The sequence below is a fragment of the Varanus komodoensis genome, unplaced genomic scaffold (genome assembly GCF_004798865.1).
Source record: "Varanus komodoensis strain SLA01 unplaced genomic scaffold, ASM479886v1 scaffold34_3, whole genome shotgun sequence".
Taxonomy (NCBI): Eukaryota; Metazoa; Chordata; class Lepidosauria; order Squamata; family Varanidae; genus Varanus; species Varanus komodoensis.
The window spans coordinates 922,771-946,855 of NW_025335855.1; the positions used below are offsets into that span (position 1 = coordinate 922,771).

Sequence of the window (24,085 nt, forward strand, 5' to 3'; positions counted from 1 at the left end):
CCAGGGTGGCGCTCAGGGCGAGGGGGCAGCCAGTGCACAAACAGCGAGGACCCCCCCCATGTCGCTCTCACACCCACAGCCCTCCCCCCAGCGCCTGATCGCCATAGGAGACCAGGATCCGGGCCACCTACCTAGCAACGGGTAATCTTCAGATCGTTCCCTGGTCAAATATGCTTTGTAAATCATTCTAAAGAAATGGCGGGGTCAGGTGGGGATTGGTGGGGGAGAGCAGAAAGGGAAGTGCGGGTTGAACCTTCGATCCTTCGAGTCCAGCAGGCGCTTCGCAGGTGCGCAGCCGGGAGCAGCCAGGCACCACGGCCCCTCGATCGAAGCCGGATCGCTCGCTGCCTGCGAAACTCACGCGGTGACCCTGCAACGTTGCAGTCCTGGCCCCCTCCCTGTTCCCCCTGGGATCCGATGATGGGTCACACTGGACTCTCTGGCCACGAGGGGGAGCGGGCCTCTCCGCAGCCACGGGACCGGCCCACGGCTCGGATGCAGGGGCCATTCTGGGGCAACTGGCCAGCGGGAGTGACCCGGCCTGTTCCGCAGCCTCGAGGGAAGCCGACCGGCAGCTGCCACGGGCTTCCAGCTGGGGCCCAGTTGGTGTGCACGGAGGGCTTTCCTGTCATGCCCAGAGACGACCCCATCGGCTTCCCCGCTGAGCCCATCGGCACCACCTCCCAGTCCCGCACGCCTCCGCAGGGCCAGCTTGACTACGGCTTGCAGTGCTCGAGAGAAACACCGGAAACCTGCCCAGCCGCCAGAGCCGCAGGACAGCGCCGGGGAAGCGTTTTGCCGGCCCTCTCCGCAAGACCCAAGCACAGCGCTCAGCGGACCGTCCGCTGCCGTCCAGCCAGCACCCCGACAAAGCGCCCCTCCTCGCCCCGCCGCCAGTGGCGCGGCACCTACGTCTTCTCCGAGATGCCGAGGAACTGATAGACCGTGCCGGGGTTCACCACGCCCTTCATCTCGATGAGCGGGAGCTCCTCGAAGAAGTAGTGCGGCAGCTTGGACTTGGCGTAGGTGACGGCGTCGCAGGTCACCAGCCCCGGGTAGTTCATCATCATCCGGGCCGCGAGGTTCACTTTCCGGCCGATGACTGCGCCGAGCGAGGAGGGGGTGGGGGTCAGTGCACGGCCAGGAGTGCGCCCACCCCCTGCCGCAAGTGGGTCGTGTGCCCACCCCCGCCTCGTCGGGCCACTGCGGGCAACTCGACTGATGCGGCCAGCAGCCCTTCTGTTGGAGCGAGACGGGAGAGGAAGGCCTGCCGGCCAGCCTCCTCCCAGAGACCCGCTGTGCTGCCACTGGCCGAAAGATGCAGGCCTGGAGCCCGGAAGCGCTCTGCCCAGAGGCACGGGCAGGCACTGCTCTCAAGTCCGGGCTGCGTCTGCCGAGGGCCCCGTCCCTTCAGCCGGCGGCCCGGGTGTGCAAAGGAAGGTGTGGCGGGGGGGCCCTGGATTCCAGGACAGCCTCCAGGGAGAAAGATTTCAGTGCGGGGAGGAAGCAGGCCCAGCTGATCCAGGGCGATCAGATACAGCAAAGATAATCCAGGACCCTCTCCTGTTTTCCCAGCAAGTGCCCATGAATTGCCAGGAGGTGGTGAGGAGGGACTGAAAGGGCGCCGGGCCTTCTCTGGCTGGCCGCTTAGCAAAAGCCGCCTCCAGTTCGGCGGATTCCCGCAGGATCCGCGGGACGCGGGAAACCATCGTGATAGCAATGAACACTAGAGCAAGCGGTTGTTTCCCTACTGTTCCAGGTCTCAACCAGACCTAGGACAGGAGAGTGGGAAGGGGCCTGGGAGGCCACTGCGTCCAGCCCTCTACTCACTGCGGACCACGAGCCCAGCATCTCTCTCGGGGCCCGCCCAGCTGCCCCTTGCGGCCTCCCGAGGGCACTGGCGCCAGGGCCATTGGCAAGGCCTCCCCAGCGCCACGCAAGCCTCTGGCTTCCCGTGAGCCGAGCCTGGACTGGACCGTGGGACAATCGAGAAGGGAGCCGGCCTTCCCCCCGGTGACAGCCTTCCAGCCCTGAGCCTTCAGCGCTCCCACCCCCCTCCGTCCCTCATGCCCAGCTCTTCTCAGCTCTCGGAGAGGGAGCCCGGGGAGGTGCTGGGTGGGGGAGCGCGGCCGAGGCTCCGCTCAAAGTGGCTGCGCTGGGAGTGGAGCTCCCCTAACGAGGCTCCAACGGGAGGATGGCATTTCTTATTCTTCGCCCCAGAGCCAGGCGAGTGACACGTGCTGCCTGCGAAGGCGCCTGGGAGCGAGGCGGGAGCTGGCCCGTCCTCTGGGACCCCACCTTTTTGGGACTGGCCTTGGGGAGTCGTGGGGACTGCACCTGTGTATTCATGTCTCACGCGATGGCCGACGACCCCGCAGAACACCGGCCCGCTCGTGACCCCGATGGAGACGACCCTAAAGCGCAAGGGGGGGGGAGCAGCGCAAGGTCAGCGGCCAAAGGGGGCTCCAGATCTCCGCCCCCTTCGGGGCTCCTCTGTCGCAGCGGCTGCACCAGCCACCCCATGCCCCGACCCCGGCCGGCACGCCGTCTTGCTTCCCTGTCCAGGTCCTGCTACCCCGCCCGGTCAGTGGGCCCTGGCTATCGAGCCATACGGTCCTGTTCAGCGGTGTGTGGGGGGGGGGGCTTAAGGGTCCCCCCCTTGCCAAATAGGTTTGCTTGGGCGGGGGTCTTGCAGCTGAGCCTGCCTCTGCCCCCTCCCGCAGCCTCGATGCCAAGGCAGGGGTGTGGAAGCCCCGCCGGATGCTCTGGGAGCTGCGCTGCATCGGTGCATCGGTCAGAGTGCACCACTCTCTCGACGGGGCTTCGGCTGCTCAGGCAGCGAAGAGGCCCCCTGGCAGGAGGCGGGACGCGCAGCTGGGCCGGGCTGCGCCTTTCGGGGGTCGTGCGGAAGGCCCTTGCAGCAGGCGGCCCTCGCAGGACCTGACCTGCGCACGGCCAGGTGCTCCACCTCCTTGGCACCCCGCTGCCCTCCGGCTCCGGCCCGCCTGCCCGGCCAGGCGGTGAGGCAGCAGCTTCCTCTGGCGAGTGCCGCGGGGGCCGGGTGAGCCAGCACGCTGCCGTGGGCTGCAAGCCGCCGCGAGGAGGGGGCCGCGGCCCCCCCTGGCGCGGCAAGGCGAGAGGCGGACGGCACGCGCCTGCGCACTCGCTTACTTCACTTTCATGAGAGACGTGGTACAGAAGGCGTGGATCTTGTGGGCGCTGTCGAGCGCGTTGGTGCTCTCGTCGGCTTGCTTGTCCCCTGGGAGGCCAAAGATGCAGAGCAGCGTGCAGCCCTGGCGGGGAAACAGAGAGCAAACGGGCAGCTCAGCTCCTTCCTTGCGTGCTGCTTTTCAGACCAAGCCTTTCCAGAGCAGATCTGCTAAACTTATACAGAAACAGGACAGTCGACCCATTAAAACATAACAGGGAAACCAAACAGAATAGTAGATAAACGAAGTCTGAAAACCATACAATAAAATAAACCAGTGCTATGTTCCTAAGCAAACTCCACATGAGTGAATCCCATACTCTGATGAAGGGTTCGTTATAAAGGTGATGTCTTAAATCTAACTGACGGCTGATACCCCTCTTCGTTTCTCCCGCACTCCTTTCTCAACACCCCTCGCATCTTCAGCAGGGCTTCCATACAAGATCTAAAGATGCAGCGCAGCGACTTTTCTCTTCTGCCAACCCTGCATCTTCCAAAGTATCTTGTCATCATAACACTAAACCTGGAATTAGTCCTGATCTCCCTTGGATAGGTTTCATTTTTTTCAGGGTAAACCTCATCTGTTTTCCAGTGTTAATGTTAACCTAGATTTCTAAATGACGCTGCCCAGATATGCCTATGGAGAGGTCTAAAAAGTGCTGCTCTTCACAGGAAATCCGCAAAAGACGCGGATTCGCCATCAGCAAAGGGTGGTCTGCTAGCAGCTGCTGGGCCTGGGGAGGGACGTGCCCTGGGACTGATCACCTCCCCTGATGGAGGGGCAGGGTAATTTGCGTGTGCCTGGGTGGGGGGCACCAGTGGCACAGAAGTCAGAGTCCAAGGCAGTGGGGGGCAGGGGGGAGCGGAGGCAAGCCAGTGGGGAGGAGGCTCCCGGCAGAGGACAACCCCTGGGAGCAGGAGGAGCAGAGGACTGCTTCGGCGGAGCCTCTGGAGCCACGGCAGTGCCTTCGGCCACTGGGGGAGAGGCCCGTGGAGAGCCTGCCGAGGAAGAATCGCTGGGGAGCCTGGGCCACGGGGAGCGGGATGCGGGAGGGCGGCCGCCCAAGGAAAGGTGTGTGCTGCCCGGGGACGGGCGGCCCCTCACTGTGTGGGACCAAAGTCCAAGTGTGCCGTGACGCCCCCCCCCCACCCGGACTCGGCAGGGAGCTCAGAGCAGAGGCGTGAGGGAAGGGGTGCCAGAGGTCCTGGGGCCCACCAACTCGGCCCCCTTCTCAGCCATGGGGGAAGAGGGCGCAGACCCGCCGGGCCTCCGCAGTTTTCCCATGTGCAGGCGGACACGGAGAGAGGGAGCTCCAGAAGGGGAGAGGGCGCCACTCCCCCCACGCCCCCCACTCACTTTGTCAAACATGAAGACCTTGTTGATCTTGCCGCTGAGCGGGTCGATGATGCCGGTGACCTTCGTGTTGGCGTCCTGGATGGCCTTGCAGATGTGCTGGGTGTTGGCGCTGGCGTCGAACTGCAGGTTCACGAAGACGATGGTGACCGGGCGCAGCTCCGACAGGTACTCCAGCGGCTGGTTGTCGTCGATCTGCAACGCAGGACAGACCGCCGGCCTGCCGCCTCCGCCAGCGGGCAGCCCAGCCCCGGGAGGCGCTTCGAGGAGCCCGGCCGCTCCGCCGCGCCAGCCCCGGGGGCGCCGTGTCCGGACGCGGGGAGCGCGGCGGCGGGCGCAGTCCCGGCGGGGCGCCTCGCCCCGGGGCCCCCTCCTCCCGCGGGCCGGGCGGGGAGAGGCGGCGCGAGCGCGGGGGCAGCCCTCGCCGGAGGGTCGGGAAGGGGCTGCCGGGCGGGACACGCGGGGGCGACGCACCTTCCTCAGGACGTTCCTCATCACGTACTTGCGCAGGTGGCGCTCCAGCTTCGCGTCGGGCGCCAGCACCGAGGCGTTGCGCAGGATCTCTGCGCGGGGGGCGAGGGCGCTCAGCGCGGGGCCGGCGTGGCCCCGCCGCTCCCTCCGCCCCGAGCCCCGTGCGCGCTGGCTGGCTCAGTCGGTTGCGGCCCGGCTGCCGTCTCGATCCGCGACGGGCCGCTGCGCCCGGCTGCGCCGAGGGGAGCGCTCGGGCGAAGGGGCGGACTCCTCCGCCCACCGGGCGTCGCAGCCGGGGCCTCTCACGGCCGGAGCAGCAGCGACCGCCCGCCCGGTGTCCGGGGAAGGCGGCGCGCCGCCCAGGAGCGCTTGTCCCGGTGCGCGCCGCGGCACGGAGCTGCCCCAAGCGCAGGGCTGCGCGCCCGCGGTGCAAGAGGTCCTGCGACGGCCCGGCAGCCCCGGAAAGAGCGCGGGGAGGCCGGGCGGAGCGGGCACCGCCGCCCTTAGCAGCCGGGGCTCACCGAAGGTGTCGCAGATGCGGTTCTGGTGCAGGTACTGCGTGCATCTCTCGAAGAACTCCTCCGGGTTGGATTCAGGGACGTTCTTGATGTATCTAAACTGAAGGTGAGCGGAGTGAGCAAGCCTCCTGCAGAAACAGCTGCCCAGGCCCCTGCTGAGGGCGGCCGTGTCCCCCGTCAGCAACCCCCAAGCAGGAGCTGCGCCCCACAAGAGGAACCAGCCAGCGCCCACTTTCTTCTCCGCGCTCGTCCCTCCTGCCTGCAGCGCAGCGCGGGGCTCGCACCGTCACTCCAGGGAGGGAGCGCGCCGGGTGGTGTGGAGCGTTCGCTCCCTTTGGTCCGGAGCTTGTGAGAGAGGGAGCCTGGGGCACTGCAGGCTGCGGGCGAGAGCGCCACACGCCGGGCCCATGCACTGGGACGCGCGCCCCACAGCAGCCAGTGCCAGCCTGGTGTGAAGGCCTGGGCAAGGCCCTGGTGGGGAGCGGCAGGCAGCAGCCGGGCCAGAAGGGCGACTAGCAGACCGGGCCTCTGGCCGCTCCTGTGCTCCAACCTTGACGGGCTGCTGCTGGGCATGGCCAGGAGGAGCCCGGCTGCAGGCCAGGCTCGCGTGGCCTCCCGGCCATCCTGCTTGCAGTCCAGCGGAGCCGTGGCCTCGGGCTCAGCCTCGTCCCAGTGCAGCCACGTCCGGCTCGAGGCTGGGGATGCTGCAGCTGGGCAGCCCTGAGGCGGCCGGCGGGACACTCCGGCCTCACGCGCACCTGGCGGCTGCCCACCTTGACTGCCCGCTCGTCCTTGATCCTCTCCACCTCAACCAGGCTCCGGTCGCACAGCTCCCAGCAGTTGGGTGACAGGATGATCTCACTCGCCTTCGCCAAATTTTGGGCCAGCCGCACCTCGTCCACCGCGCGGCCGATGACCAGGAAGTACTGGTGCCGGTTGTCTCCCACAACCACCTTGGAGATGTGACCGGCCGACAGTCCTGCAAAAGACGACGCTTCTCGACTGTGCAGCTGCCTCTCGCGGCCACATTCAGGTAGCGTGCTTTCGATATTATGTACAGCGAGTCTCCCAGGAAGGCCTCAGCACTTATAGGCAGCCCACAAATACGTGTGTAAATATAAATAATAAATAAATAAGATTAGCGCTGTAAAGAGCAAACTATATCACCGAAAAATGCGCGGAACATGGCAGTCGTCCGCAAAAAGAGCAGCCAGTGCAGGGACTGCTGGATGTTCCACGCGCTCGCAGCATTTATTCCGCAGCTGGCACTTGAGCCAACAGTTGCTGCAGCACCCAAGGTGCCGTTGCTCACGTATCCCTGGTGGAACGTGAAATTGGGTGAAGCCCGGGAATCGGGACCGGGGCTGGCGCTGCCGCAAGGCCGGCTGAAGCTGTGGGCGGCTGGCGGCAGGGGCCGTGGAGGCGGCGAGGTGGCGGGGGGCGCACTGTGCACCCACACCCCCTTGTCTCCAGGAGCAGCACGCGCCACACGCCCCGGCCAGCCCCCGAGTGCCGCCTGCCTCAGCCGTGGCCGCCCTGCCTGCTTCCGGCCAGGAGAGCGCCATCTGTTCTCCTGGCTGTTCGGTGGGAGCGTCGTCAGGGCTGTTTATTTTGCAATTTGTTGTGCCTTTGCGTTATTAGTCTCCCATCGTGCTTTTTTTGCTCTTGTGAAGAACACAAAGCCGCTTGCATGGTCCTCCTCCTCTCCATCTTATCCTCACAACATCCCCGTGAGGTAGGTTTGGCTGAGCATCCGTACCTGGCCCAAAGTCACCCAGGGAGCATCGTGGCCGAGTGGGACCTGGACCCGGGTCCCTCTGCCCCCTGCAGTGCCCTGGCCAGGGCCAGGGCAGGAGTACCTGCGCACTGTCGCCCTGCCGCTCCCATCATCCCGCACCTCCATTTTACTCAGCGCAGAGTAAGTTGGCCCATGTGCCACGCCCTGCACAAATGAGGGCTGCAGAGCCACGCTGGGCGGGAGAGCGTACCTATCTTCACTCGCAGCTCCAGCCCCACCTCCGTGTCGCGGACGCCGTACTCCTGCTGGATGCTGAAGCTGCACTTCAGAGCCAGGGTGATGATGTCGTTGATGTGGCAGCGCTCCACCTTCCAGAGCGCCAGCAACGCGTCCCCTGGGCAGGGCGGAGGGGAAGAGCCGGATGTGCCGGGCTGGGCGCCCCACGCTGGGGACGGCCAGTGGGGCCAGGCCTCAGCCGGTCTTGGTGGCCTGGGGGGCCCCCGCGGACCTGCTGTGTTTCTGCGTGTGGGAAGCAGCAGCTCCCTGGCCCAGCCTGGCCCAAGCCGGCCTGCGCTCTCTGTCCACCGGACGGCACACGCCAGTCCCTCTTCGCACGCCCCCGCGGGGGCACACGGCGCGGCAGGGCAGCGGCACCCCACGCGCACCGAGAGGGTTGATCTGCGCTCACCGACTGCCCGTCCCGCTCGACTGCGGAGGCGGAGGAGCAAAGATGCCCGCCAGCCTCCCTTTGCGGATCTCAGGCTTTGCACCGACAGCAGAAGTGCGAGGACTGCTGGGCAGAGCGGCGCAGCCGTGGCTGGGCCCAGTCCCTGAAAGCTGACGGCGGAATGACACCCACCCTGGGGCTCGGGGGCAGTGTCCAAAGGCAGCGCCAGCACTGGCCATCGCTAGCAGGACACCGACGGCACCCGCGGCTGCGCTGGAGTTTAAGGTGACCCGTCGAGCCAGTGCTCGCGCATCCCGGCTGTGCCTGGCTGGAGCCAGGGTGATTGGCTGGGCTCCGTGTTCAAATCCAGCTACGTATTCTCCCCCAGCTGGCCCGTGCCGTTTTTAAAACCTCTTTTCTCCATACTCCGTACCTGCAAATTTCAAGACGTCACCTCCAAACACCAGCACTTCTGCAGATAAAAAAAAGAATTGGGGGAGAAATTATGGGAGAAGGCCAGACTATTTTAATTCCTCTTTTAATTGCCATTAAACGGTGTTCTGGCTCGCTTAGAACAAAAAGGGCGATAGTTCCACAATGACACAAAAAGTGCAGCCGGTAGTATAGCCAAGCACTGTGGGGTTTCCGGCAGTGCTGCTGCGCCTCCCTTTTGCTCGTGGAAGAGAGACGGGTCACGCAGCCCCACGGCGCGAATTCCTGCGCAGCGCTGTGGGGAAGCTCTGGCTCAGGGATGCAGTAATGGAAGTGGAAGGGAAAGGGGATGCCTGCAAAACGCCGGAGCCCCACGGTGCGTTTGGGGGCGGATCCGTAGCGTCTGGGGCCAGGCCGTGCAGGGCTGCTGGACTCACCCTCCACAATGTCCCCCACATAGTGATTGAGGGCTTGCGTCAGCTCGTCGGCGCCACGGTCCAGGTTGGTGTTCATGCTGAACTTCTCTGTCAGGGCCGTGAAACCTGCAAGGGACACGCGTCAGCCTTGTGGGGATTCCCACAACTCAGGGCTGCAGAGGAGAGCTGTGCGTGGAGGGGCCGTGCACGCGGATGGGGGCCCTCGGGCCGGGCCTGGGCGGGAGGCCTGCCTGCCCTGCCACCTGCCGCAGCGCAGGCCCTCGAGGGAGCTGGGGACCGGCCCCGATATCAAAGAGGGGGTGCCGATGTGCTCTGAGCGATGGAGCTGCAGGGACACGTGCCTCAAATAAGAGCCCATTCCCAAGCCCCTCAGCGTTCCCCTGGCTCAGGGCAAGGTCTAACTGGGGAGAGAATCCCCAGCACCCCTCCCGCCTGCCTGCACCTGCCCTCCCCAGCCCAGAAGCTGCCCTGCCCTGCCTGCCTCTCTCCTCTGCCCCCGGGAGCATCTCCGCTTCCTCCTGTTGGGAAGACTGTTGCTGCTTCTGCCAGGCCATGGCAGGCAAAAGGGGGGCAGAAACATAGAAACAGAGCGAGTCAGAAGGGGTCTCCTGGGCCATCTAGTCTGACCCCCACTCCAGCCAGCTCCGCTCACGACATGCCCACCATGTGCATGTCCAGCCTGTCCTTGAACACCCTCTCCGATGAGGCCTCAGCGACCTCTCGTGGAAGCCCATTCCACACCCTTGGGGCCCCAGCTGTCAGGAAGTGCTTCCTGGCATCCAAACAGAACCTGGGTTCCTTGAGCTTTGCTCTGCTGGAGCATGTCCTGCCTTCCTCTGCAGGGGAGAACAGGTCTCTCCTCATCTCTGTGTGACATCGCCTTACATACCTACATGTCGCCAACAGATCCCCTCTGAGTCTCCTCCAGGCTGAAGAGACCCAGTTCCCCCAGTCTCGCCTCATACGGCATCCCCTGCAAACCGGCCTCCAACCTTGTGGCCCTACGCTGCCCCGACTCCAACCTGGCTATATCCTTCCTGTAATGTGGAGCCCAGAACTGAACACAATAATCCAGTTCCGGGTGCACCAGAGTCATATGGAGTGGCAGTAACACCTCTCTCGATCTAGAAGCCACACTTCTGGCTGTGCAACCAAGGGTGGCGTTCGCCCTCTTGGCCACCGCATCACACTGCTGACTCATGTTCAGCCTGCAGTCAACCAGCACCCCAAGGTCCCTTTCACAAGTGCTGCTCTCCAGCCACTTGTCCCCTAACCTGTACTTATGACACCCATTCCTGTGCCCCAAGTGCAAGACCTTGCACTTATCCACATTGAACGCCATCCTGTTGTCTCCTGCCCACTTCCATAGCCTGCTCAGATCCTTTTGGATCTGGAGTACCTGCTCCTCAGTTGTGGCCACTGCCCCAGTTTTAGTGTCGTCTGAAAATTTGATCAGCAGACTGTTCACCCTCCTTCCATGTCACTGATGAAGCTGGCCGGGGTCCCGCTCTCTCCGGGGCTTGCAAGCCCCACAGGTGTCGCAACCCCATGAACACACGGCCAGCGCGTGCCGGTGAGGAAGACGGCGCCGGCCTGCGTGCTCTCCTCTCGTTGGCTGCTGCAGGGCCAGGATTCGCGTGGCCAAGGCCGGCTCGGGCTGCGTCACCAGAGCACGAGGAACCCGATTGGGATGCTACCCGTGTTCACCTGCAGGCGGGGGTGATCGGGCGAACCGCGGCCAGTGTTGCTTTTCACACAGAAGACTTTTTGGGGACAAGTTTCTCAGGCGAAGGGCAGCCTATCCTCGAATTCCATGATGCATCGTATAAAAAACGGGGGGGGGGTCACCATTTTTCAGGCTCGCCTCCTTGCTCCTCGGGTTTGGAGGTGCAAGCGACATCTCTGCGTGGCGTCTGCCCATGGTGGACCTTGTCTGCACAGCCCGTCTGCCGGCGCTGCAGAGCCTCCCCCCGGGGACGGGGCGCCCCTTGTGCAGTCATGGGATGTTGCCCAGCTGCATGTGCGGCTTCACAAGGCGCAGGGCGAGTGCTCGGACGGGGGGGCTCGCTGACTTTAAGTGCCCTCTGTCCCAAGCCAGGCCTGGCAAAAGTCGCCCTCACGCAGGCCCTGGCTGGACCCGGAGCTCCCCGACGGTCACGAGAGTTCCCAGCCAGCTCCACGGTTGCCACGAGCGCTCTCCGCGTCCCCTTGTCTTGGGGAGAGACGGGAGCCAGCTGCCACAGGCTCGCAGCGACACCTCCGTGCCGGGCGCTTCCCCACTGAAATGGTGCCAGGGCATCCTTTCTTGGTAGGGAACCTGCGGCCGGTGGGGTCCCAGGGGCCACTCCTTCCTCTAGACAAGGGACTGTCCTCCTGGGGACGAGGCGGTGGTGGCCAAAGGGGACGGCAGGCTGGGCAGGGCCGAAGCGTCCCTGTGAGAGTCCAGCCATTCCCTGTCTGGGCAGCCAAAGGCTCAGAGTATCTGCAGCGTCGTGTTCCGTGTTTCCAGGCAGCTGGCTTCCCGTGCCCGTGCCCAGCAGCCCCCACGGCGGGAGCCCTGGGTGCTCCTGCCCACCTGAGATGTCCACGAAGAGCAGGACGCCGTCAAAGCTCTCGATGAAAGGCACGTCCTGCGAGAAATCGCCATACACGATGAGGTCAGGGACGTGAGCCGCGACCTTGCCCAGGGTTGAGAACTCCACCTGCTTCTTCTCCTCGGTCTTCATGGTTCCTGCTGGCACTGTGGCTCCTTGGCGGGGCGCGTTCCAGGAGCTGCTGCCTTCGAGCTGTGGAGAGAGGCACTGGATCTTCCGTGCAGCGCGCCAGCACTGTGGGAGTGACTCCGTGCCCAGCTGGAGAGCAGCGCCGGCAGCAGGCCTGTGTCACAATGCGCCAGAGCAGAGTCGCCAGGAAAACTCGCTGGGAGTCAGAGCTCCCCTGACAACCGTTGCTAGGCTGGCTTCCCGGGTCCGAGAGCAAAGCCCCTTGGACGGCAGGACACCTGGAAAATGCAGGGAGTCTTTCTTTCAAGGTGGGCGGAAGTGCATAAGCGCCACTCACTGCCTTGACACATATTTTCTGCTCTGGGGAAATGCAGAAAACGTACCTTTAACCACTGCGTTCGTTCTGTGGTGTGTGCAGACCCAGCCACGGCTGCAGGAGGCCAGGACATGAGGCCCAATCCAGGCATAGCATCCTGAAGCAGGTCTGGATGGAGGCGAAAACGGATCTTTGATTTCTGGTGCAGCTGGCACCCCAGGGGAGCCCCAAGTGAAATTCTCTGGCACGGGGATGCTGGGACATCAACCAGCTTTGTACTGCCACCTCCCTCCCCGCTGTGAACAAAAAAATGTTCCCAGAAGGGGAGAATGATGGTGCATCTTATTAAAGGACACCCCAAAGCTCCCCTGATCTCCATTTGGGAGTTGCCCTCAATTAAATCAGATGTATTTTTAATACAGTAGGTCAAACAGCTTCACCTGTCGGTTGAGTCAATTGATCAATTCACATTGTAGCTCTGGAAGTTGCCCTTCACCCGCTCCTTAGGCGTGTTCCTCTTGCTCTTGTGCCACAGATGGGAAGAGCTCTCTTGCTTCTGAACAGGTGAACCAGGCCTTGTGCCAAGGCTGCACCAGCAGAGTCAGCAATCGCACACGCCATGGTCCCCTCTGGCAAGAGACGAGCCCCTGCTCTGCCCCCTGCCCAGCGTCTGCCTCTCCCGTTTTGCCCACACTTCCAGCGCACCTGCACCTGCACCGGAGCCGACGTGGCTCGTGTTTCCTCTGGACATCGGGCAGTCACCCCACCCCGCAGGAGGGACAGGTGTGTCTGGGCCATCGCACACATGCATGTAAATGCAGACACACGCACACGCATACCCTCACCGTGTGCAGCCACACGTGGCCTTTTGCACCCAGACGAGGCTGATGTGTGAGTGTGTTCGGTGTAACACCCTGTGATGAGTGCGCTTTCTGAGTGTCTGTGAGGTGCTGCTGTGCATCTGGGCTACACAGCACCCTGGGCCTTGGCTTCTGCGTGAGGCAGCGGTGGACGTGCGGCCCGGGCAGGCGCGCAGCGGATGCATCGTCAGCCCGGATTTGTGAGCCGTGCTGGTGATGTCACAAAGGCAAGAGGCAGCCCCTGAGGAACCGCTGCTCTCTCCTCTCGGAGCCGGAGAGATGGCCAGCGCCACCGGGAACGTTTAGGAGGAAGGCAGCCGGAAGGGAGCCCTGCGGGATGGGGCGCCTCCTCCCGCCTCCTCCCTGGAGTCCCGTGGGCCTGTGCGTGGCTCTTCTGCTGGGACTCAGCTGGGCCGAAGAGGGCCTTGGCTGCCCCCAGGGCTGCACCTGCGAAAGGTGGGAAGTGGCCTGCACAGGGGGGGGCCTGGACCGTGTCCCCAGCGCCATCCCACTGACCACCAAGGTGCTGGTTCTGGCCAACAACAGCCTGGCCAGCTTGCCGCCGATGGAAATGAGCTACCTCAACGACCTCGTCTACCTGGACTGCAGCCGCAACCTCTTACACATGAGCTTCGATTTCACCTTTCCCAGAATGGTCAAACTGACGTACCTGGACCTCAGTTTCAACCGGATCCTGCGCATAACCCCCCGCACCTTCTCGCAGCTGCAGGGGCTGCTGCTGCTGAATCTCTCCAGCAACCCCACCTTGGTGGAGATCAAGGCACACGCCTTCGACAGCAACCCCCTCCTGAGGTACCTGGACCTGCGCGCCTGCGGCTTGACCTCCGTCGGCGCGGACACCTTCCGCCAGCTGCACAACCTGCACTCCCTGGGGCTGGCGGAGAACCCCTGGAGCTGCGACTGCAGCTTGCTGGAATTCTGCAACTGGATGAAGAAGGCCCACGTCCAGTACCCAGGTGAGGCCTTCCCGCGTGCCGCGTGCCTCTTCCGTTTGCCACGGTGCTGCGGAGAGGCTCTGCGCCGGCTCGCTCGCTCGCTCGCTCCCCTGGGCGTGGCTGGCCCGCACGGCTGCGTCCATGGCTCCCCAGACACCTGCATGCATGCAGGAAGCTCCCCCACGCGTGGCGGGACGGGGCTGATGGGCACGCCCCACGTCTGCTGCGCGGAGCATGCGGAGCCGCTTCGGAGAGTTCGGAGTGGTATGCTGGAACAGTCTTCCCCGGTTTTCTGCTGTATAATATATGCTCGCTCAAGGAGGACACTGGCTGGCATCCACTGTTAATCTCATTTAGAACAGGCTCACTGAAGTGGGTGGCACTCCGACCACATTCATCTACGACCACTTATGCTTTCAGCACATTAGCAAGATCTTTTCGCAGTGTGCACTGAAAAGGGTCATTGATGAACTAAACAACGAAGCATGTGGGGCTGTTAAACTTGCCATGGTGTGCGCTGCACTTATTGGAGCAGTGGAAACCCCAAGGGCAAGCTGGCCCAGGTGTGCTCCCTGCGAAAGGGGGACCCCTGGAGACATGCAGCATTTCTGGAGTATGGACTCTGAGCTTCACTCTCCTGCAGGCAGCGCGAAAGGTCCTTTCCAGAAATGGCTCTCTCCGGTCAATCCGATGTGGATAACGGTTCTCCACGGTGCCCTGCAGGGAGCTTCCCCCACTCCTGCTGGCAAGGGGGAATTAATCGCCTCCCCCAAAATGTCTCTCCCTCGAGCCAGAACTTTCCTGAAGGGGCTCTGAGCAATTTGAGAGACCTCGGCTGCCGAAATACCCCGGGCTGTTATCACACCTGTGTCCAGGGGCAACCTCAGCCGGGATTCATCCCTGGATCCTGGAATTCAGGGCAAGTCCTGCCTGCAGCGATCTGGTGACTAGCAGCTGTCGTCCTGTTGCACAGGTACACCGGCAGGCTGATGTGCGAGGCTGGGAGGCAAGGTGGGTGTGCAAGTCCCTGCCAAGGTGGGTGTGCAAGTCCCTGGGCTGGCTGCAAACCTGTGCAAAGGGCCCACAGTCCGCTCCAGGCTATCTGCACGTGGCGCAGCTAAACATGGCGCTGGGCACCTCAGCGAGCCTCGTGTTGAGCACAGCCGTGCGTGCAGAGGGGCTCCCCGCCATCTTTAGTCGTGCTGATGTTGCTTGCTGTCTTCCCCTTGAAGCTACAAACCGTTCGCCTTCCTGGCGATGCTCCTTTGCTGATTCCATGCTGTGCACGGGCAGATGCTCCAGCACACAAAAAGGCCGATCACTTTCTGTGTCTCTCAAGTCCCCGGCCGAGAGGCAGGGCATTTCCAGGCACCATCGTCCTGGGCCCGGATCCGCTCTGCAGTGCTTGGCGTCCCCTGGTGCAGGCGGGAGGTTTCCTCGCAGCTCCGTTGCCACGTGGGGTGCGATTTTGCGGGACTGCGGCTGCCAAGGGAAGGGCTAATGGCCCCACTTCTGGGTGCAGCAGCTCAGCCCCACCCTGTGGTCCTCTCCGGGGGGCCACTTAAACTTGAGAAGTGGCTGTTTTCCCACTAGTTGGGGATGAACTGCATCAGGGAGCACATTAACGGAATAATTTATTTTGACTGAGATAATCCGAATGAGAAATAAATTGGCCTGCTTTAGATCTTGTGAAATTTGATCTCACGAGATCAAATTTCAAATAAACCCCAGAATCTGTATGAATTAGTCTGTCAGACAGTGTAATCGCTGTGGGCCTGAATCTTTGTCGTGCTGGCATTGCCCCCTGCAAAGGAACCGGGGATTAACTCGCGCCAGAATTGCAGCTACACCCGCAGCTGTTTCAACCTTCGACGGGCTTCTCCCCTTCTGTGCCCCCGCCCCCCCACCGCAGACCCCGAGAGGACCCTGTGCCAGAAGCCAGACAACGTCCGGGGCCTGCAGGTCCTGGAAGGCGCCTCGCGGATCCACTACACCTGCTTCGTGCACCTAGAGCTGGGGGACTTTGCGGTCATGGCCCTGATCGCCTTCTGCATCTTCTTCGGGGGGACCCTGGCCGCCTGGCTGGTGGGCATCAGCGCCGTGATCTACTACCACCCGGTGCCGAAGGTGAACGACGAGTCCGAGGACGAGGAGTACAGGATGCTCTGAGCCGCTCCCCGGACGGAGCCCGCGCGGGAGCCAACATCTGCTGCAGACGGACCACCGCCTCCGCCGCGTCGCCTTCTTTCGCAGCCCGTTGCAGCCCCCCCACCCCCGGAGGGCCTCGCATCCCCTCCAGCGATGCATTCAGACAACGCAGCCCCCCCAGCGGGAGAGGTGAGCCCGTGGGGCGGCCGAGCCACCTCTGTCCCTGCAGACCCCCCCCCGCGCTCATGTGCCAGGGGGGACGGGCATCCCTCCCAAGCTTTTCCAGATCGCCATTCCCTTCTACGGCCTGTGGGGGAGATGCCCCCCCAGGGGGAGCAGCCCTGGGCCCGCAGCGTGCCCCCACACCCCTCCCCCGGGCACAGGCAGCAGCGCCTGCCAGGTGGCAGGAGGGCAGGGCTCCACCCCACCCTCACGTGGACACGGGCACGCGCCCCTCGCCCAGCTGAGGCCCGGGGTCCCGGGGGGACGGTCCCAGCCTCGTCCCGATGGGCCAGTGCGCGCCGTGTTTCTGGGGGCCGCCCACGAAGGGGGCAGGCGGCTCCTCCTGCGGCTCCTGGGGGTTCTGCTGTCAACTTCATCTTAAGACTCAAGTGGCTTTTCCATCAGCCGCGGTGCACACGGGAGGCGGAAGCTCCCGCACCGCACGCTACGTGCCGTGCACGGCAACTGAGCCTTCAGGTTGCCCGGGAAGCCTGCCGGAAAGCTACCTGCCGGGCGTTGCGGACACTCCCAGCACCACTGCCGTCCACGCGAATTGCCCAACTCCCTATCGCACCCTGGCACGTCGGCACAAATCGCTGGGCACAAAAAAGCTCTTCGTTGCGATTGGTCGGCAAACCTTACCGTGCCAATAAATGTTAGCTCCAACAAATGAACAGCCAAAGGCTCTTGGCACATCGCTTTGTTCAGGCAAGAGTCCCAAGGGTAGAATTCATACGTGGCCCAACATCAACCCCAGCGCTTGATCCCAGGCTGGGAGTGCAGCAGCAAATGCTTCAAAGCAGATGCAAGTCAGGCAAGAGAGTGTTGCACACAATAGAAGCAGAGCGAGTCAGAAGGGGCCTCCCGGGCCATCTAGTCTGACCCCCGGCACCAGCCGGCTCCGCTCACGACACGCCCACAATCGGACAGTGGCCCACACTTCAAGGCAAGCCTGAGCTTGCGAACGGTTCAGGCAATCCCGGGCAGACAAGGGCTCATCCGTATTTCAGGCAAGAAATGTGTTGCGCAGCATTGTTCCTGGGGAAGGTTTTGCAGCCTCAGCTCTGGCTTAGCAAGGGACTGCTGAAGTTCCTCTCCTGACGGGCTCTCCCAGCAGGGGAATCCGGCCCTTCAGTCATCGCTGCATCTCTGCCCCTCTTCGCAGCTGGCCTCCTAAGCCGAGTCATGACCCAGCGGCGGAACCTGCCTCCGGCTCGGCCATGGCCAAGAGGGTTCGGACCGTGAATCAGAGGTGCAATGCACCATCTTGTGCGGCTCGGCTGAGAGGCACGTTCCCCCCGCCAGCCTGCAGCCAGACAGGACACGGCAGAGCCGCTCACTGCCACCCCCCTCCCCGAGCATCCCACGCTGGAATGCCCGCTAAGTCGGCATCGCACGGCTCCGCCTTGCTTCAGGAGCAGAGCCAGACAGGGCAGTCCCACACGGCTCCTCGGCCGGCCAAATCCCTCGGAGGCGCCGGCAGGGAGCCTCCTTCCCCCGGTGTGCCTTTTCAATGCGGGGGTGGGGGGGGACCCCATTCCCAGTGGGGCTTCCCTTTGTCCTGCTTTTTCACAGACGTAAGGCGAACGTGCCCATTTCAAAATGGCTGCTGCAACATCCTCTAAAGTTTGGCCAGGTAGAGACTCCCTGTTCCGGATCACTATCAGCCGAGTCGACCAGCTCGAAATAAGCGGCCCCCTTTCCGAAAGGCCTGTATGCATGCCTTCTAGGGGTCCTGGAATAAAGCAAGTGGAAGGGCTCCAGCAAGGCCTTCAGCTCCAGCCCCTGCTCGCAGGGGACCAAGCGGGCACGTAGGATCCCCGTCCCCCAGCCGTGTTTGCGCTTGTGGCCCCTTCCTGGGGCAAAAAGCCCCCGTGACCCCAGGCATGCGGATGCTCGACTCAAAGCGAGACCTTCCGTGGATTCCTGGTGCATTCGCAAAGCCTCTGCCTAGGCGCCCGTTGTCCTGGCTTAATGGGCCCCCCGCAAAGGCGGCACGGGGCACACGAGGACAAGTGAGGGGGCGCGCCAGACTGGCTCCCCAGTGCGCTCCTCAAAAGGGGGGGCGGGGGTGCAGGGATGCTCCTCCATGCGAGGGCTGCCTGCCCACCAATGCTGGATCCCCCGAAAACGCGCCCGGCCACCTGCAAACTGCGCCGCCGGCACACAAGCCGGCGACAGCGACACTCGCCCTCACGTGCTCTGTCGGAGCCCGCCCGTGACCTTCCCTGGGGAGGACGCCGAGGTGCCAGCCAGCAGCCAGCGCGACACGGCGATGCGCCCTGCGGCGAGAGGCTATTTGTACTCTCGAGAAAGTGAGCTCCTGCCCAGGTGCTGAAGTCGGCAGCTTGCCAGCGGTCTCGATGAGCGAGGCGCTCTCGGGAGGCCGGCCGGTCGGCCGGCTCAGCTCCCCTTGCGATTAGCGTCAGGAGGGAATGGCTTCTCCCCCCGGGCTGTGGGGAGCCCCCAGCGGCGCTTGGGGCAAACCGGGCTGCGCGCAGGGCCACATCCTGTCCCCCCCGAGCTGTTCCAGGCACGTGTGGATGGTGCTCCTCCTGGGAATCTGCTGGAGGGCGGAAGGCGGGGGCTGCCCCGAGGCGTGTGTTTGCCAGTACCTGTCCGTGAACTGCACGGACAAGCAGCTGGAGGACTTCCCCGCCCCGATCCCGCTGGACACGCGGCAGCTGGTCCTGGCTCGGAACCGGCTCAGCTACTTGCCCTCGGTGGAGCTGAACTTCCTCAGCGACCTGATCTACCTGGACTGCAGTGGGAACGCCCTGGGCGAGGACCTGGACTTCGCCTTTGTCAGCATCATCAAGCTGGTCTACCTGGACCTGAGCTTCAACAACCTCACCCAGGTCACGTTCAGCACCTTCTCGCAGCTCAGCAGCCTGGTGGTACTGAAGCTCTCCGACAACCCCGGCCTGGTGGAGATCGAGAAGGACTCCTTCGCCAACAACACCTGGCTGAGGCACCTGGACGTGAGCCGCTGCCGCCTGACGTTCCTCGACACCAGCACCGTCCGGGACCTGCCCAACCTGCGGAGCCTGGCCGTGAGCGGGAACCCCTGGTTCTGCAACTGCTCCTTCATGGGCCTCAGCAGCTGGGTGAAGGAGAGCGGGGTCACGATCCCCGGTGAGCATGGCGTGCCCCCCTCCCCGAGCAGCGCCCAGCCCGCTGGCAGAGGCACCGGCTCGCTTCTGCCGCTCCCGCCGGGCTGCTGCGCTGAGCACCGTCCGGCCCTCCTGAGGCGCAGAATGAAGCCCTCCTCAGTCCACCCCTAGAGCAAGGGCAGGCCGGCGGAAGGCCAGCTGCCCCTCTCCTGCTGGGGGGCTGAGCGAGGAGGAGCCCCACAAGCCATGCCCAAGCCAAGTGCAGGGCCGCTGCGGTTACTGGGGAGGCGCTTGCACAAGGCCGAGCCAGCGTGCAGCTGCTTCCTGGCTGCTCGCTTCCACCTGCGATTAGGGCCCCAGGCCTCCTGCCAGCATTCGCGGAGCACACAGCCGTCTCCACTCTCCCCCCCCCCCCGGTTTTAGCCCCCAGAATCCGTGAGGTCCATTAAGGTTGCGTTCTTTGTGGCTGTGCAGCTTGGCAAGGCCCTCTGGGCCCAACCAGTGGCTCGGCCTTTCACTTGCCTGGCGTGCAGCCGGGGCTTCCCCAGATCACCCCCCCCAGCCAGCTGTGGCCCCCCACGGCTGTGCTGCCACAGCATGCTTCCACTGCAGGCATCCGAGCATCAGGGAAAGGGAGCTGGAGGGCGGGGGGGGCACCCGCTTCTGAGGCCGGGCCAGCCCCCTTCTCATCTGCTCCAGCGAGTTCCCTGCCCCTTCGCCCTTCAAAGCGCGACAAGGTGTGTGAGACAGACTCCTTGTTCTCATTTCACCAGGCTGCGCAAGCGCGCCAGCGAGCAAGCAGTGGTTAAACTTTAATGCCGGCTGCAAGCTTATCTGGTGCCAGAGCTCCTCTTTCCTCCTGCGAGTGAGACGAGACGAGACAAGACGAGACCATCCCGTTCCATGTCAGCCGCCCGAGCGAGATGGCGCCGATAACGGGCAGGGCCAGGGCGGCCTCCTTGGACCGCTGTTCCTGCCCCCCTCCGCTCTTGTGCACTTGCATTTGCCGGGGCGACATGCCTGCGGGGCAGCTGCCCGTGTCCCTGGGGGCGCCCCCGAGTCCCGGATGCCAGGACAGGCGCTCTGGCCCTGTGGGCGACAGGGAGCATGCGCAACGCCGCTTCCTCAGGCCTCCTGCTCAGCCCACAGGCCAGGCTCAGCGCCGGGTGAGCGAGGGCTCCTCCTGCCCCTCGCCCGAGCTGACGCGTCTGCCGGGCGCCACACGCAAACGGCCCCCGGCCCCCACCGTCCCGGGCGGCTTCGCCTCAGCAGAGCCTTTGGCAGAGCCTGCCGCACGCCCGACGCCCGCGGGTGAAATTTGGAGAGAGGTGGCAGGGAACCAGTGTTCACACACGCAGGAGTGGAGGTGGCCCAGCAGGCTCTGGCACCAAGCTGGGTCTCTTGCCGTCGGAGCAAGGTTCTCGGACCTCCTGCTTCCAGCGCCCACGGGAGGGCTGACTGGCGGCAACTGGGCCCATCAGTCGCAGGCCGTCAGTGCCGAGTCGGGGCCGGCCTGGCGCTGGGGGCAGCTGGCCACAGAGTTCGGCGAGACGGGCTGGCTGTGGCCAGTGTCGATCGTGGTGTGCTGACAGCTGACCCCACCCTGGGAGTGTCTGCACTCTCAGCCGCAACAGTTTCCTTGAGGCAGGGAGTTCCACAGCTCAGCACGGGCGCCCGCCCCGGAGGCACTGAAGAGCTTTCTGGTGGAATTTGCTGATCGGGGCTCCAAGCGGGGGGGGGGGGGGGGGCTTTCTTCGCTCACTTCCTCGCCCCCACAGCTGCATTCCGGGGGCCGGCCCTGGGCCCCTGCACGGCCGTGCCTGGCCTCGCTGACCGCCTGTGCTTCCCCGCAGACCCAGACAACGTCACGTGCTACGGCCCGGCCTTCATGCACGGGCTGCGGATGCTGGCGGAGGCGCAGGAACAGCTCCACTTCAGATGCCACATCCACCTGGATGACCGCGACTACCTCTTCCTGGGCCTGGTCGGCTTCTGCATCTTCTCCGCCGGGACCGTGCTGGCCTGGCTGCTGGGCGTCTGCGCCGTCATCTACGAGGTCCTGACGGCCACCGGAGAGGACGAGGAGGAGGAGGAGGAGGAGGCCGCCTGACAGGCAGCGCCCGGGCGCCTGGCATCTTAGCCGCCGCGAGATCCCTCTGCTCGCGACGCTTTCTGTGGAAACACCATCCCAGGGCGCAAACGTGCATAAAGAGACTCCATCAACAAAAGCCCACGGACATGTTTGTGTGCTTACATTTAATCTCTCCATGTGTGTTGCCCACAAAAGTGGGATTCGGTCCTGGCGCCCACAAGGCCAGGCAAGCGCTCCAAGGTGTGAGGTGGAAAAAACTTCATTCTGCAGCAAAACGGTCTCCAGGCACCACGCAGGCAAAAGTAACCTCTTTTTAATCACATTTTACAGGAATGTAAACAGGCGCTGGCACAGCCTTGTCTTTCAGGGTCACGGAACCGCCTCCTTCCTAAGCCACGGATAGCTGCATCCGGGGGGGGGGGACTCGGGCCTGCCCTTCACACACCTACAGCACAGGCGAGGGCCATCCATGGAGGGGGCTCCGAGCGTGGGTGGAGGACAGGGCCCAAGCTCGCTGCTGCCGGAGCAAAGCCGGGCTGCCCCCTGCTCTTGCTTCGGGCCCGCAAGCCACGGGGGAGCCGACTCGTGAGCACGACCACGGCCACAGTGCCCAAGGACGGCAGCTCCACGGGGCACTTTTTCCTGGCGTTCTTTGTCCAAAAGCTCACTAGTGCCAGGGCCAAACTCCTTCAAATCCATGTGCCCCCACACCTCCTCCCCGATTTCCCTTTGCAAGGGGGCGTCAGATGCTCGTTCTGTTTGGGAAGCGCTGCGGTTCAGAGGCGGTCTTACCACCCCAAAGCTGCGCCGACTTCATGCACCTGAGGGGGTTGCTCAACCCGGAACGGCCCGCCCCACAGCTTCTCTGCAGCAGTGTGCGGCCTCCAGCCTCCAGCCCAGGCCCGGAGGCATCCCCTGGAGGGGCCCGGCCCACCATGCCCACAGTCGGCCGGCTGGGGCACGAACCTGCAGCCCCTCCTCATTCCCGGCCCGCCCGCCCAGGGCTGCGGCTGCCCCCTGGAGGGACCGGAGCCGACCCTGGGCACTTGTGGGGCGTGGGACGGCCCGGCTGCCTGCCTGGAACCCAGGGCATCCCTGCGGGAGGGGGCAGCCCTGCATCGTGGTCCCGGGACCACTGTTCCCACAACAGCCAGCCACCCCATTTGCCCAGGCGGTGCCCCGCACAGCTGCTCACGCGTCTCACGCGGACAGGCCAGCAGCCACGTGGGCGGCCCTGGGCACCGACCCCGGCCCACCCCCTGCGCCCCGCTGCCTCCACCTGCAGAGGCCTAGAGGCCGCCAGGCCCTGCCCTGCCGCTGCGCATGGAGCCTGCAGCCTGCAGCCGCACCCTCCCCCCGGAGGCCCCGCACAGACAGGGCGCCCGCTTGAGCACGGCAGAGGCGAGAACCGGAGCGCACCCGCAGCGCGGGCCAGCCGGGGGTGCGCGTGCCCACGGGCCGCACTGCCGGCCAGCAGCGCGCGCTCACCGTGGGAAGGCTCCGGCCTCGAGGAGAGGCTCCTGGGAGCCCTGGCCGGCCAGACTCGGTTCCCATCTTCCACTCCTTTCGAGGGGAAGCTGCGGCAGCGACCCGAGACCCTCCCGCCGGGCAGGGACGCCTGAGGGGCCGCGGGCCAGGCGGGACACCCTGCAGCCAGCCAGGAGGGGCTCCTGGCCCCTGGCACGGGCGCCCGGCGGGGGCCGTCGTGTTAGGAGTGACGATACGGGAGGCAAAGTACCGAGCAGTGATAGTTCAGTTCGTTCCTGCAAGAGCGGGCGCCCCCCACACAGGCAGCGCGCCGTTCCCACCCAAGGCCTTGCCTTGCATTCCCGCTTCCGGCTCGCAGACCCTGCCTCTCTTCTCCCACTGGCTGGGTCACTAAGAGGCCGCAGGCTCCTCCGTCCGTCCGTCCGTCCGTCCGCCTGCATCACGCTCCTCCCTCCCCCTCCCACTCATGCATCCCACGCTCGGGCTCCACGAGAGGGGTGCCAGGGATCATCCATGAGCCTATTAAGCCTGCGCACTACTTCCTAAGAGTTCAGTAGGTCGTCTTGGCCTTGTAGCCTCTCGCCTGATGACCACTTATCTCCCAAAACTGGTGGGAGGAAGAGACAGGAGAACGGCCCTTCCTCCAAGCTCATTATCTCCTTCTTCCTTACACAGGACGGCCAGCTGTAAAGGACAAGTGCCGACTGTCTTCTGCAAAAGTCTCGGTGTAACCAATGCCCCCAATGCCCTCAACCCCACTCCTCTTGTGCTCTCAGGACTTTGATGCAAGAAGCACTATTCTACCCCTTCTCTTGTGTCCAAACTCAGCCCTACCATATACTATAAGCCCACCTTTATTCGTTTTACTTCAGTAACCAATTTAAACCTGCCTATTTTCTTCTCCTTCCTGTTAACATCTCTTTACATGGTTCTGTACTCAGGTCCTTGGCCTTATAAAGGGCTCAGTGGCCTCACCAGCTCTTGATTTCATCCTTGCCTCAGTTACCACCTTCCTGCTCAGTAACAGCAATTTTCCTCCTCCCACAGTCGGACCCTCTCGTTTCTGCCCTTTAAACAGGAAGGCTGCTTCAAAGCGCGGAAGCTGCCTGCACATGCCCCGGGGCACTCTGCTCCAGGCGACGGGTTCCTATGAGCAGGAGATGGAGCTGATCTCACACCGCCCGGAAAGAGCGACGCCAGGCGGCGCCCCGCGCCCCGGTTCGGCAGAGGCCGCGCGGGAGGCCGCGCGGGACGGGCGCTCGTGCTCGCGGAGACGCGCAGCGAGTGCGGCGCTGGGGCGCGCCGCCGCCGCCGCGTCGGGGGCGCGGGCGCGTCCCGGGGC

The 24,085-nt window shown here is 64.2% G+C and overlaps 3 protein-coding genes across 3 annotated transcripts in view; 2 read left to right on the forward strand and 1 right to left on the reverse strand.

The window, feature by feature from the left end:
• Nucleotides 1–11,551, reverse strand: part of ADCY10 (adenylate cyclase 10) — a 35,760-nt gene extending 24,209 nt beyond the window's left edge. Inside the window, exons 1-12 of the mRNA XM_044439385.1 lie at nucleotides 11,401–11,551; nucleotides 8,826–8,930; nucleotides 8,390–8,428; nucleotides 7,540–7,683; nucleotides 6,325–6,530; nucleotides 5,555–5,651; nucleotides 5,037–5,125; nucleotides 4,566–4,757; nucleotides 3,172–3,293; nucleotides 2,338–2,414; nucleotides 913–1,102; nucleotides 132–187 (exon numbers count right to left, since the gene is read on the reverse strand). Of these exons, the coding sequence (XP_044295320.1) occupies nucleotides 132–187; nucleotides 913–1,102; nucleotides 2,338–2,414; nucleotides 3,172–3,293; nucleotides 4,566–4,757; nucleotides 5,037–5,125; nucleotides 5,555–5,651; nucleotides 6,325–6,530; nucleotides 7,540–7,683; nucleotides 8,390–8,428; nucleotides 8,826–8,930; nucleotides 11,401–11,551 (1,468 nt within the window). The remainder of the gene's footprint in view (nucleotides 1–131; nucleotides 188–912; nucleotides 1,103–2,337; nucleotides 2,415–3,171; nucleotides 3,294–4,565; nucleotides 4,758–5,036; nucleotides 5,126–5,554; nucleotides 5,652–6,324; nucleotides 6,531–7,539; nucleotides 7,684–8,389; nucleotides 8,429–8,825; nucleotides 8,931–11,400) is intronic.
• Nucleotides 11,552–13,061: 1,510 nt separating this feature from the next.
• Nucleotides 13,062–21,273, forward strand: LOC123027990 (SLIT and NTRK-like protein 6). Its single transcript, XM_044439386.1, has 5 exons — nucleotides 13,062–13,701; nucleotides 15,593–15,833; nucleotides 17,216–17,302; nucleotides 18,584–19,185; nucleotides 21,017–21,273. The coding sequence occupies exons 1-5, from the start codon at nucleotides 13,062–13,064 to the stop codon at nucleotides 21,271–21,273; spliced, it is 1,827 nt and encodes a 608-aa protein (XP_044295321.1).
• A 2,683-nt stretch (nucleotides 21,274–23,956) lies between these two features.
• Nucleotides 23,957–24,085, forward strand: part of MGST3 (microsomal glutathione S-transferase 3) — a 7,750-nt gene continuing 7,621 nt past the window's right edge. Inside the window, exon 1 of the mRNA XM_044439433.1 lies at nucleotides 23,957–23,961. The gene's annotated coding sequence lies outside the window, so the exon portion shown is untranslated. The remainder of the gene's footprint in view (nucleotides 23,962–24,085) is intronic.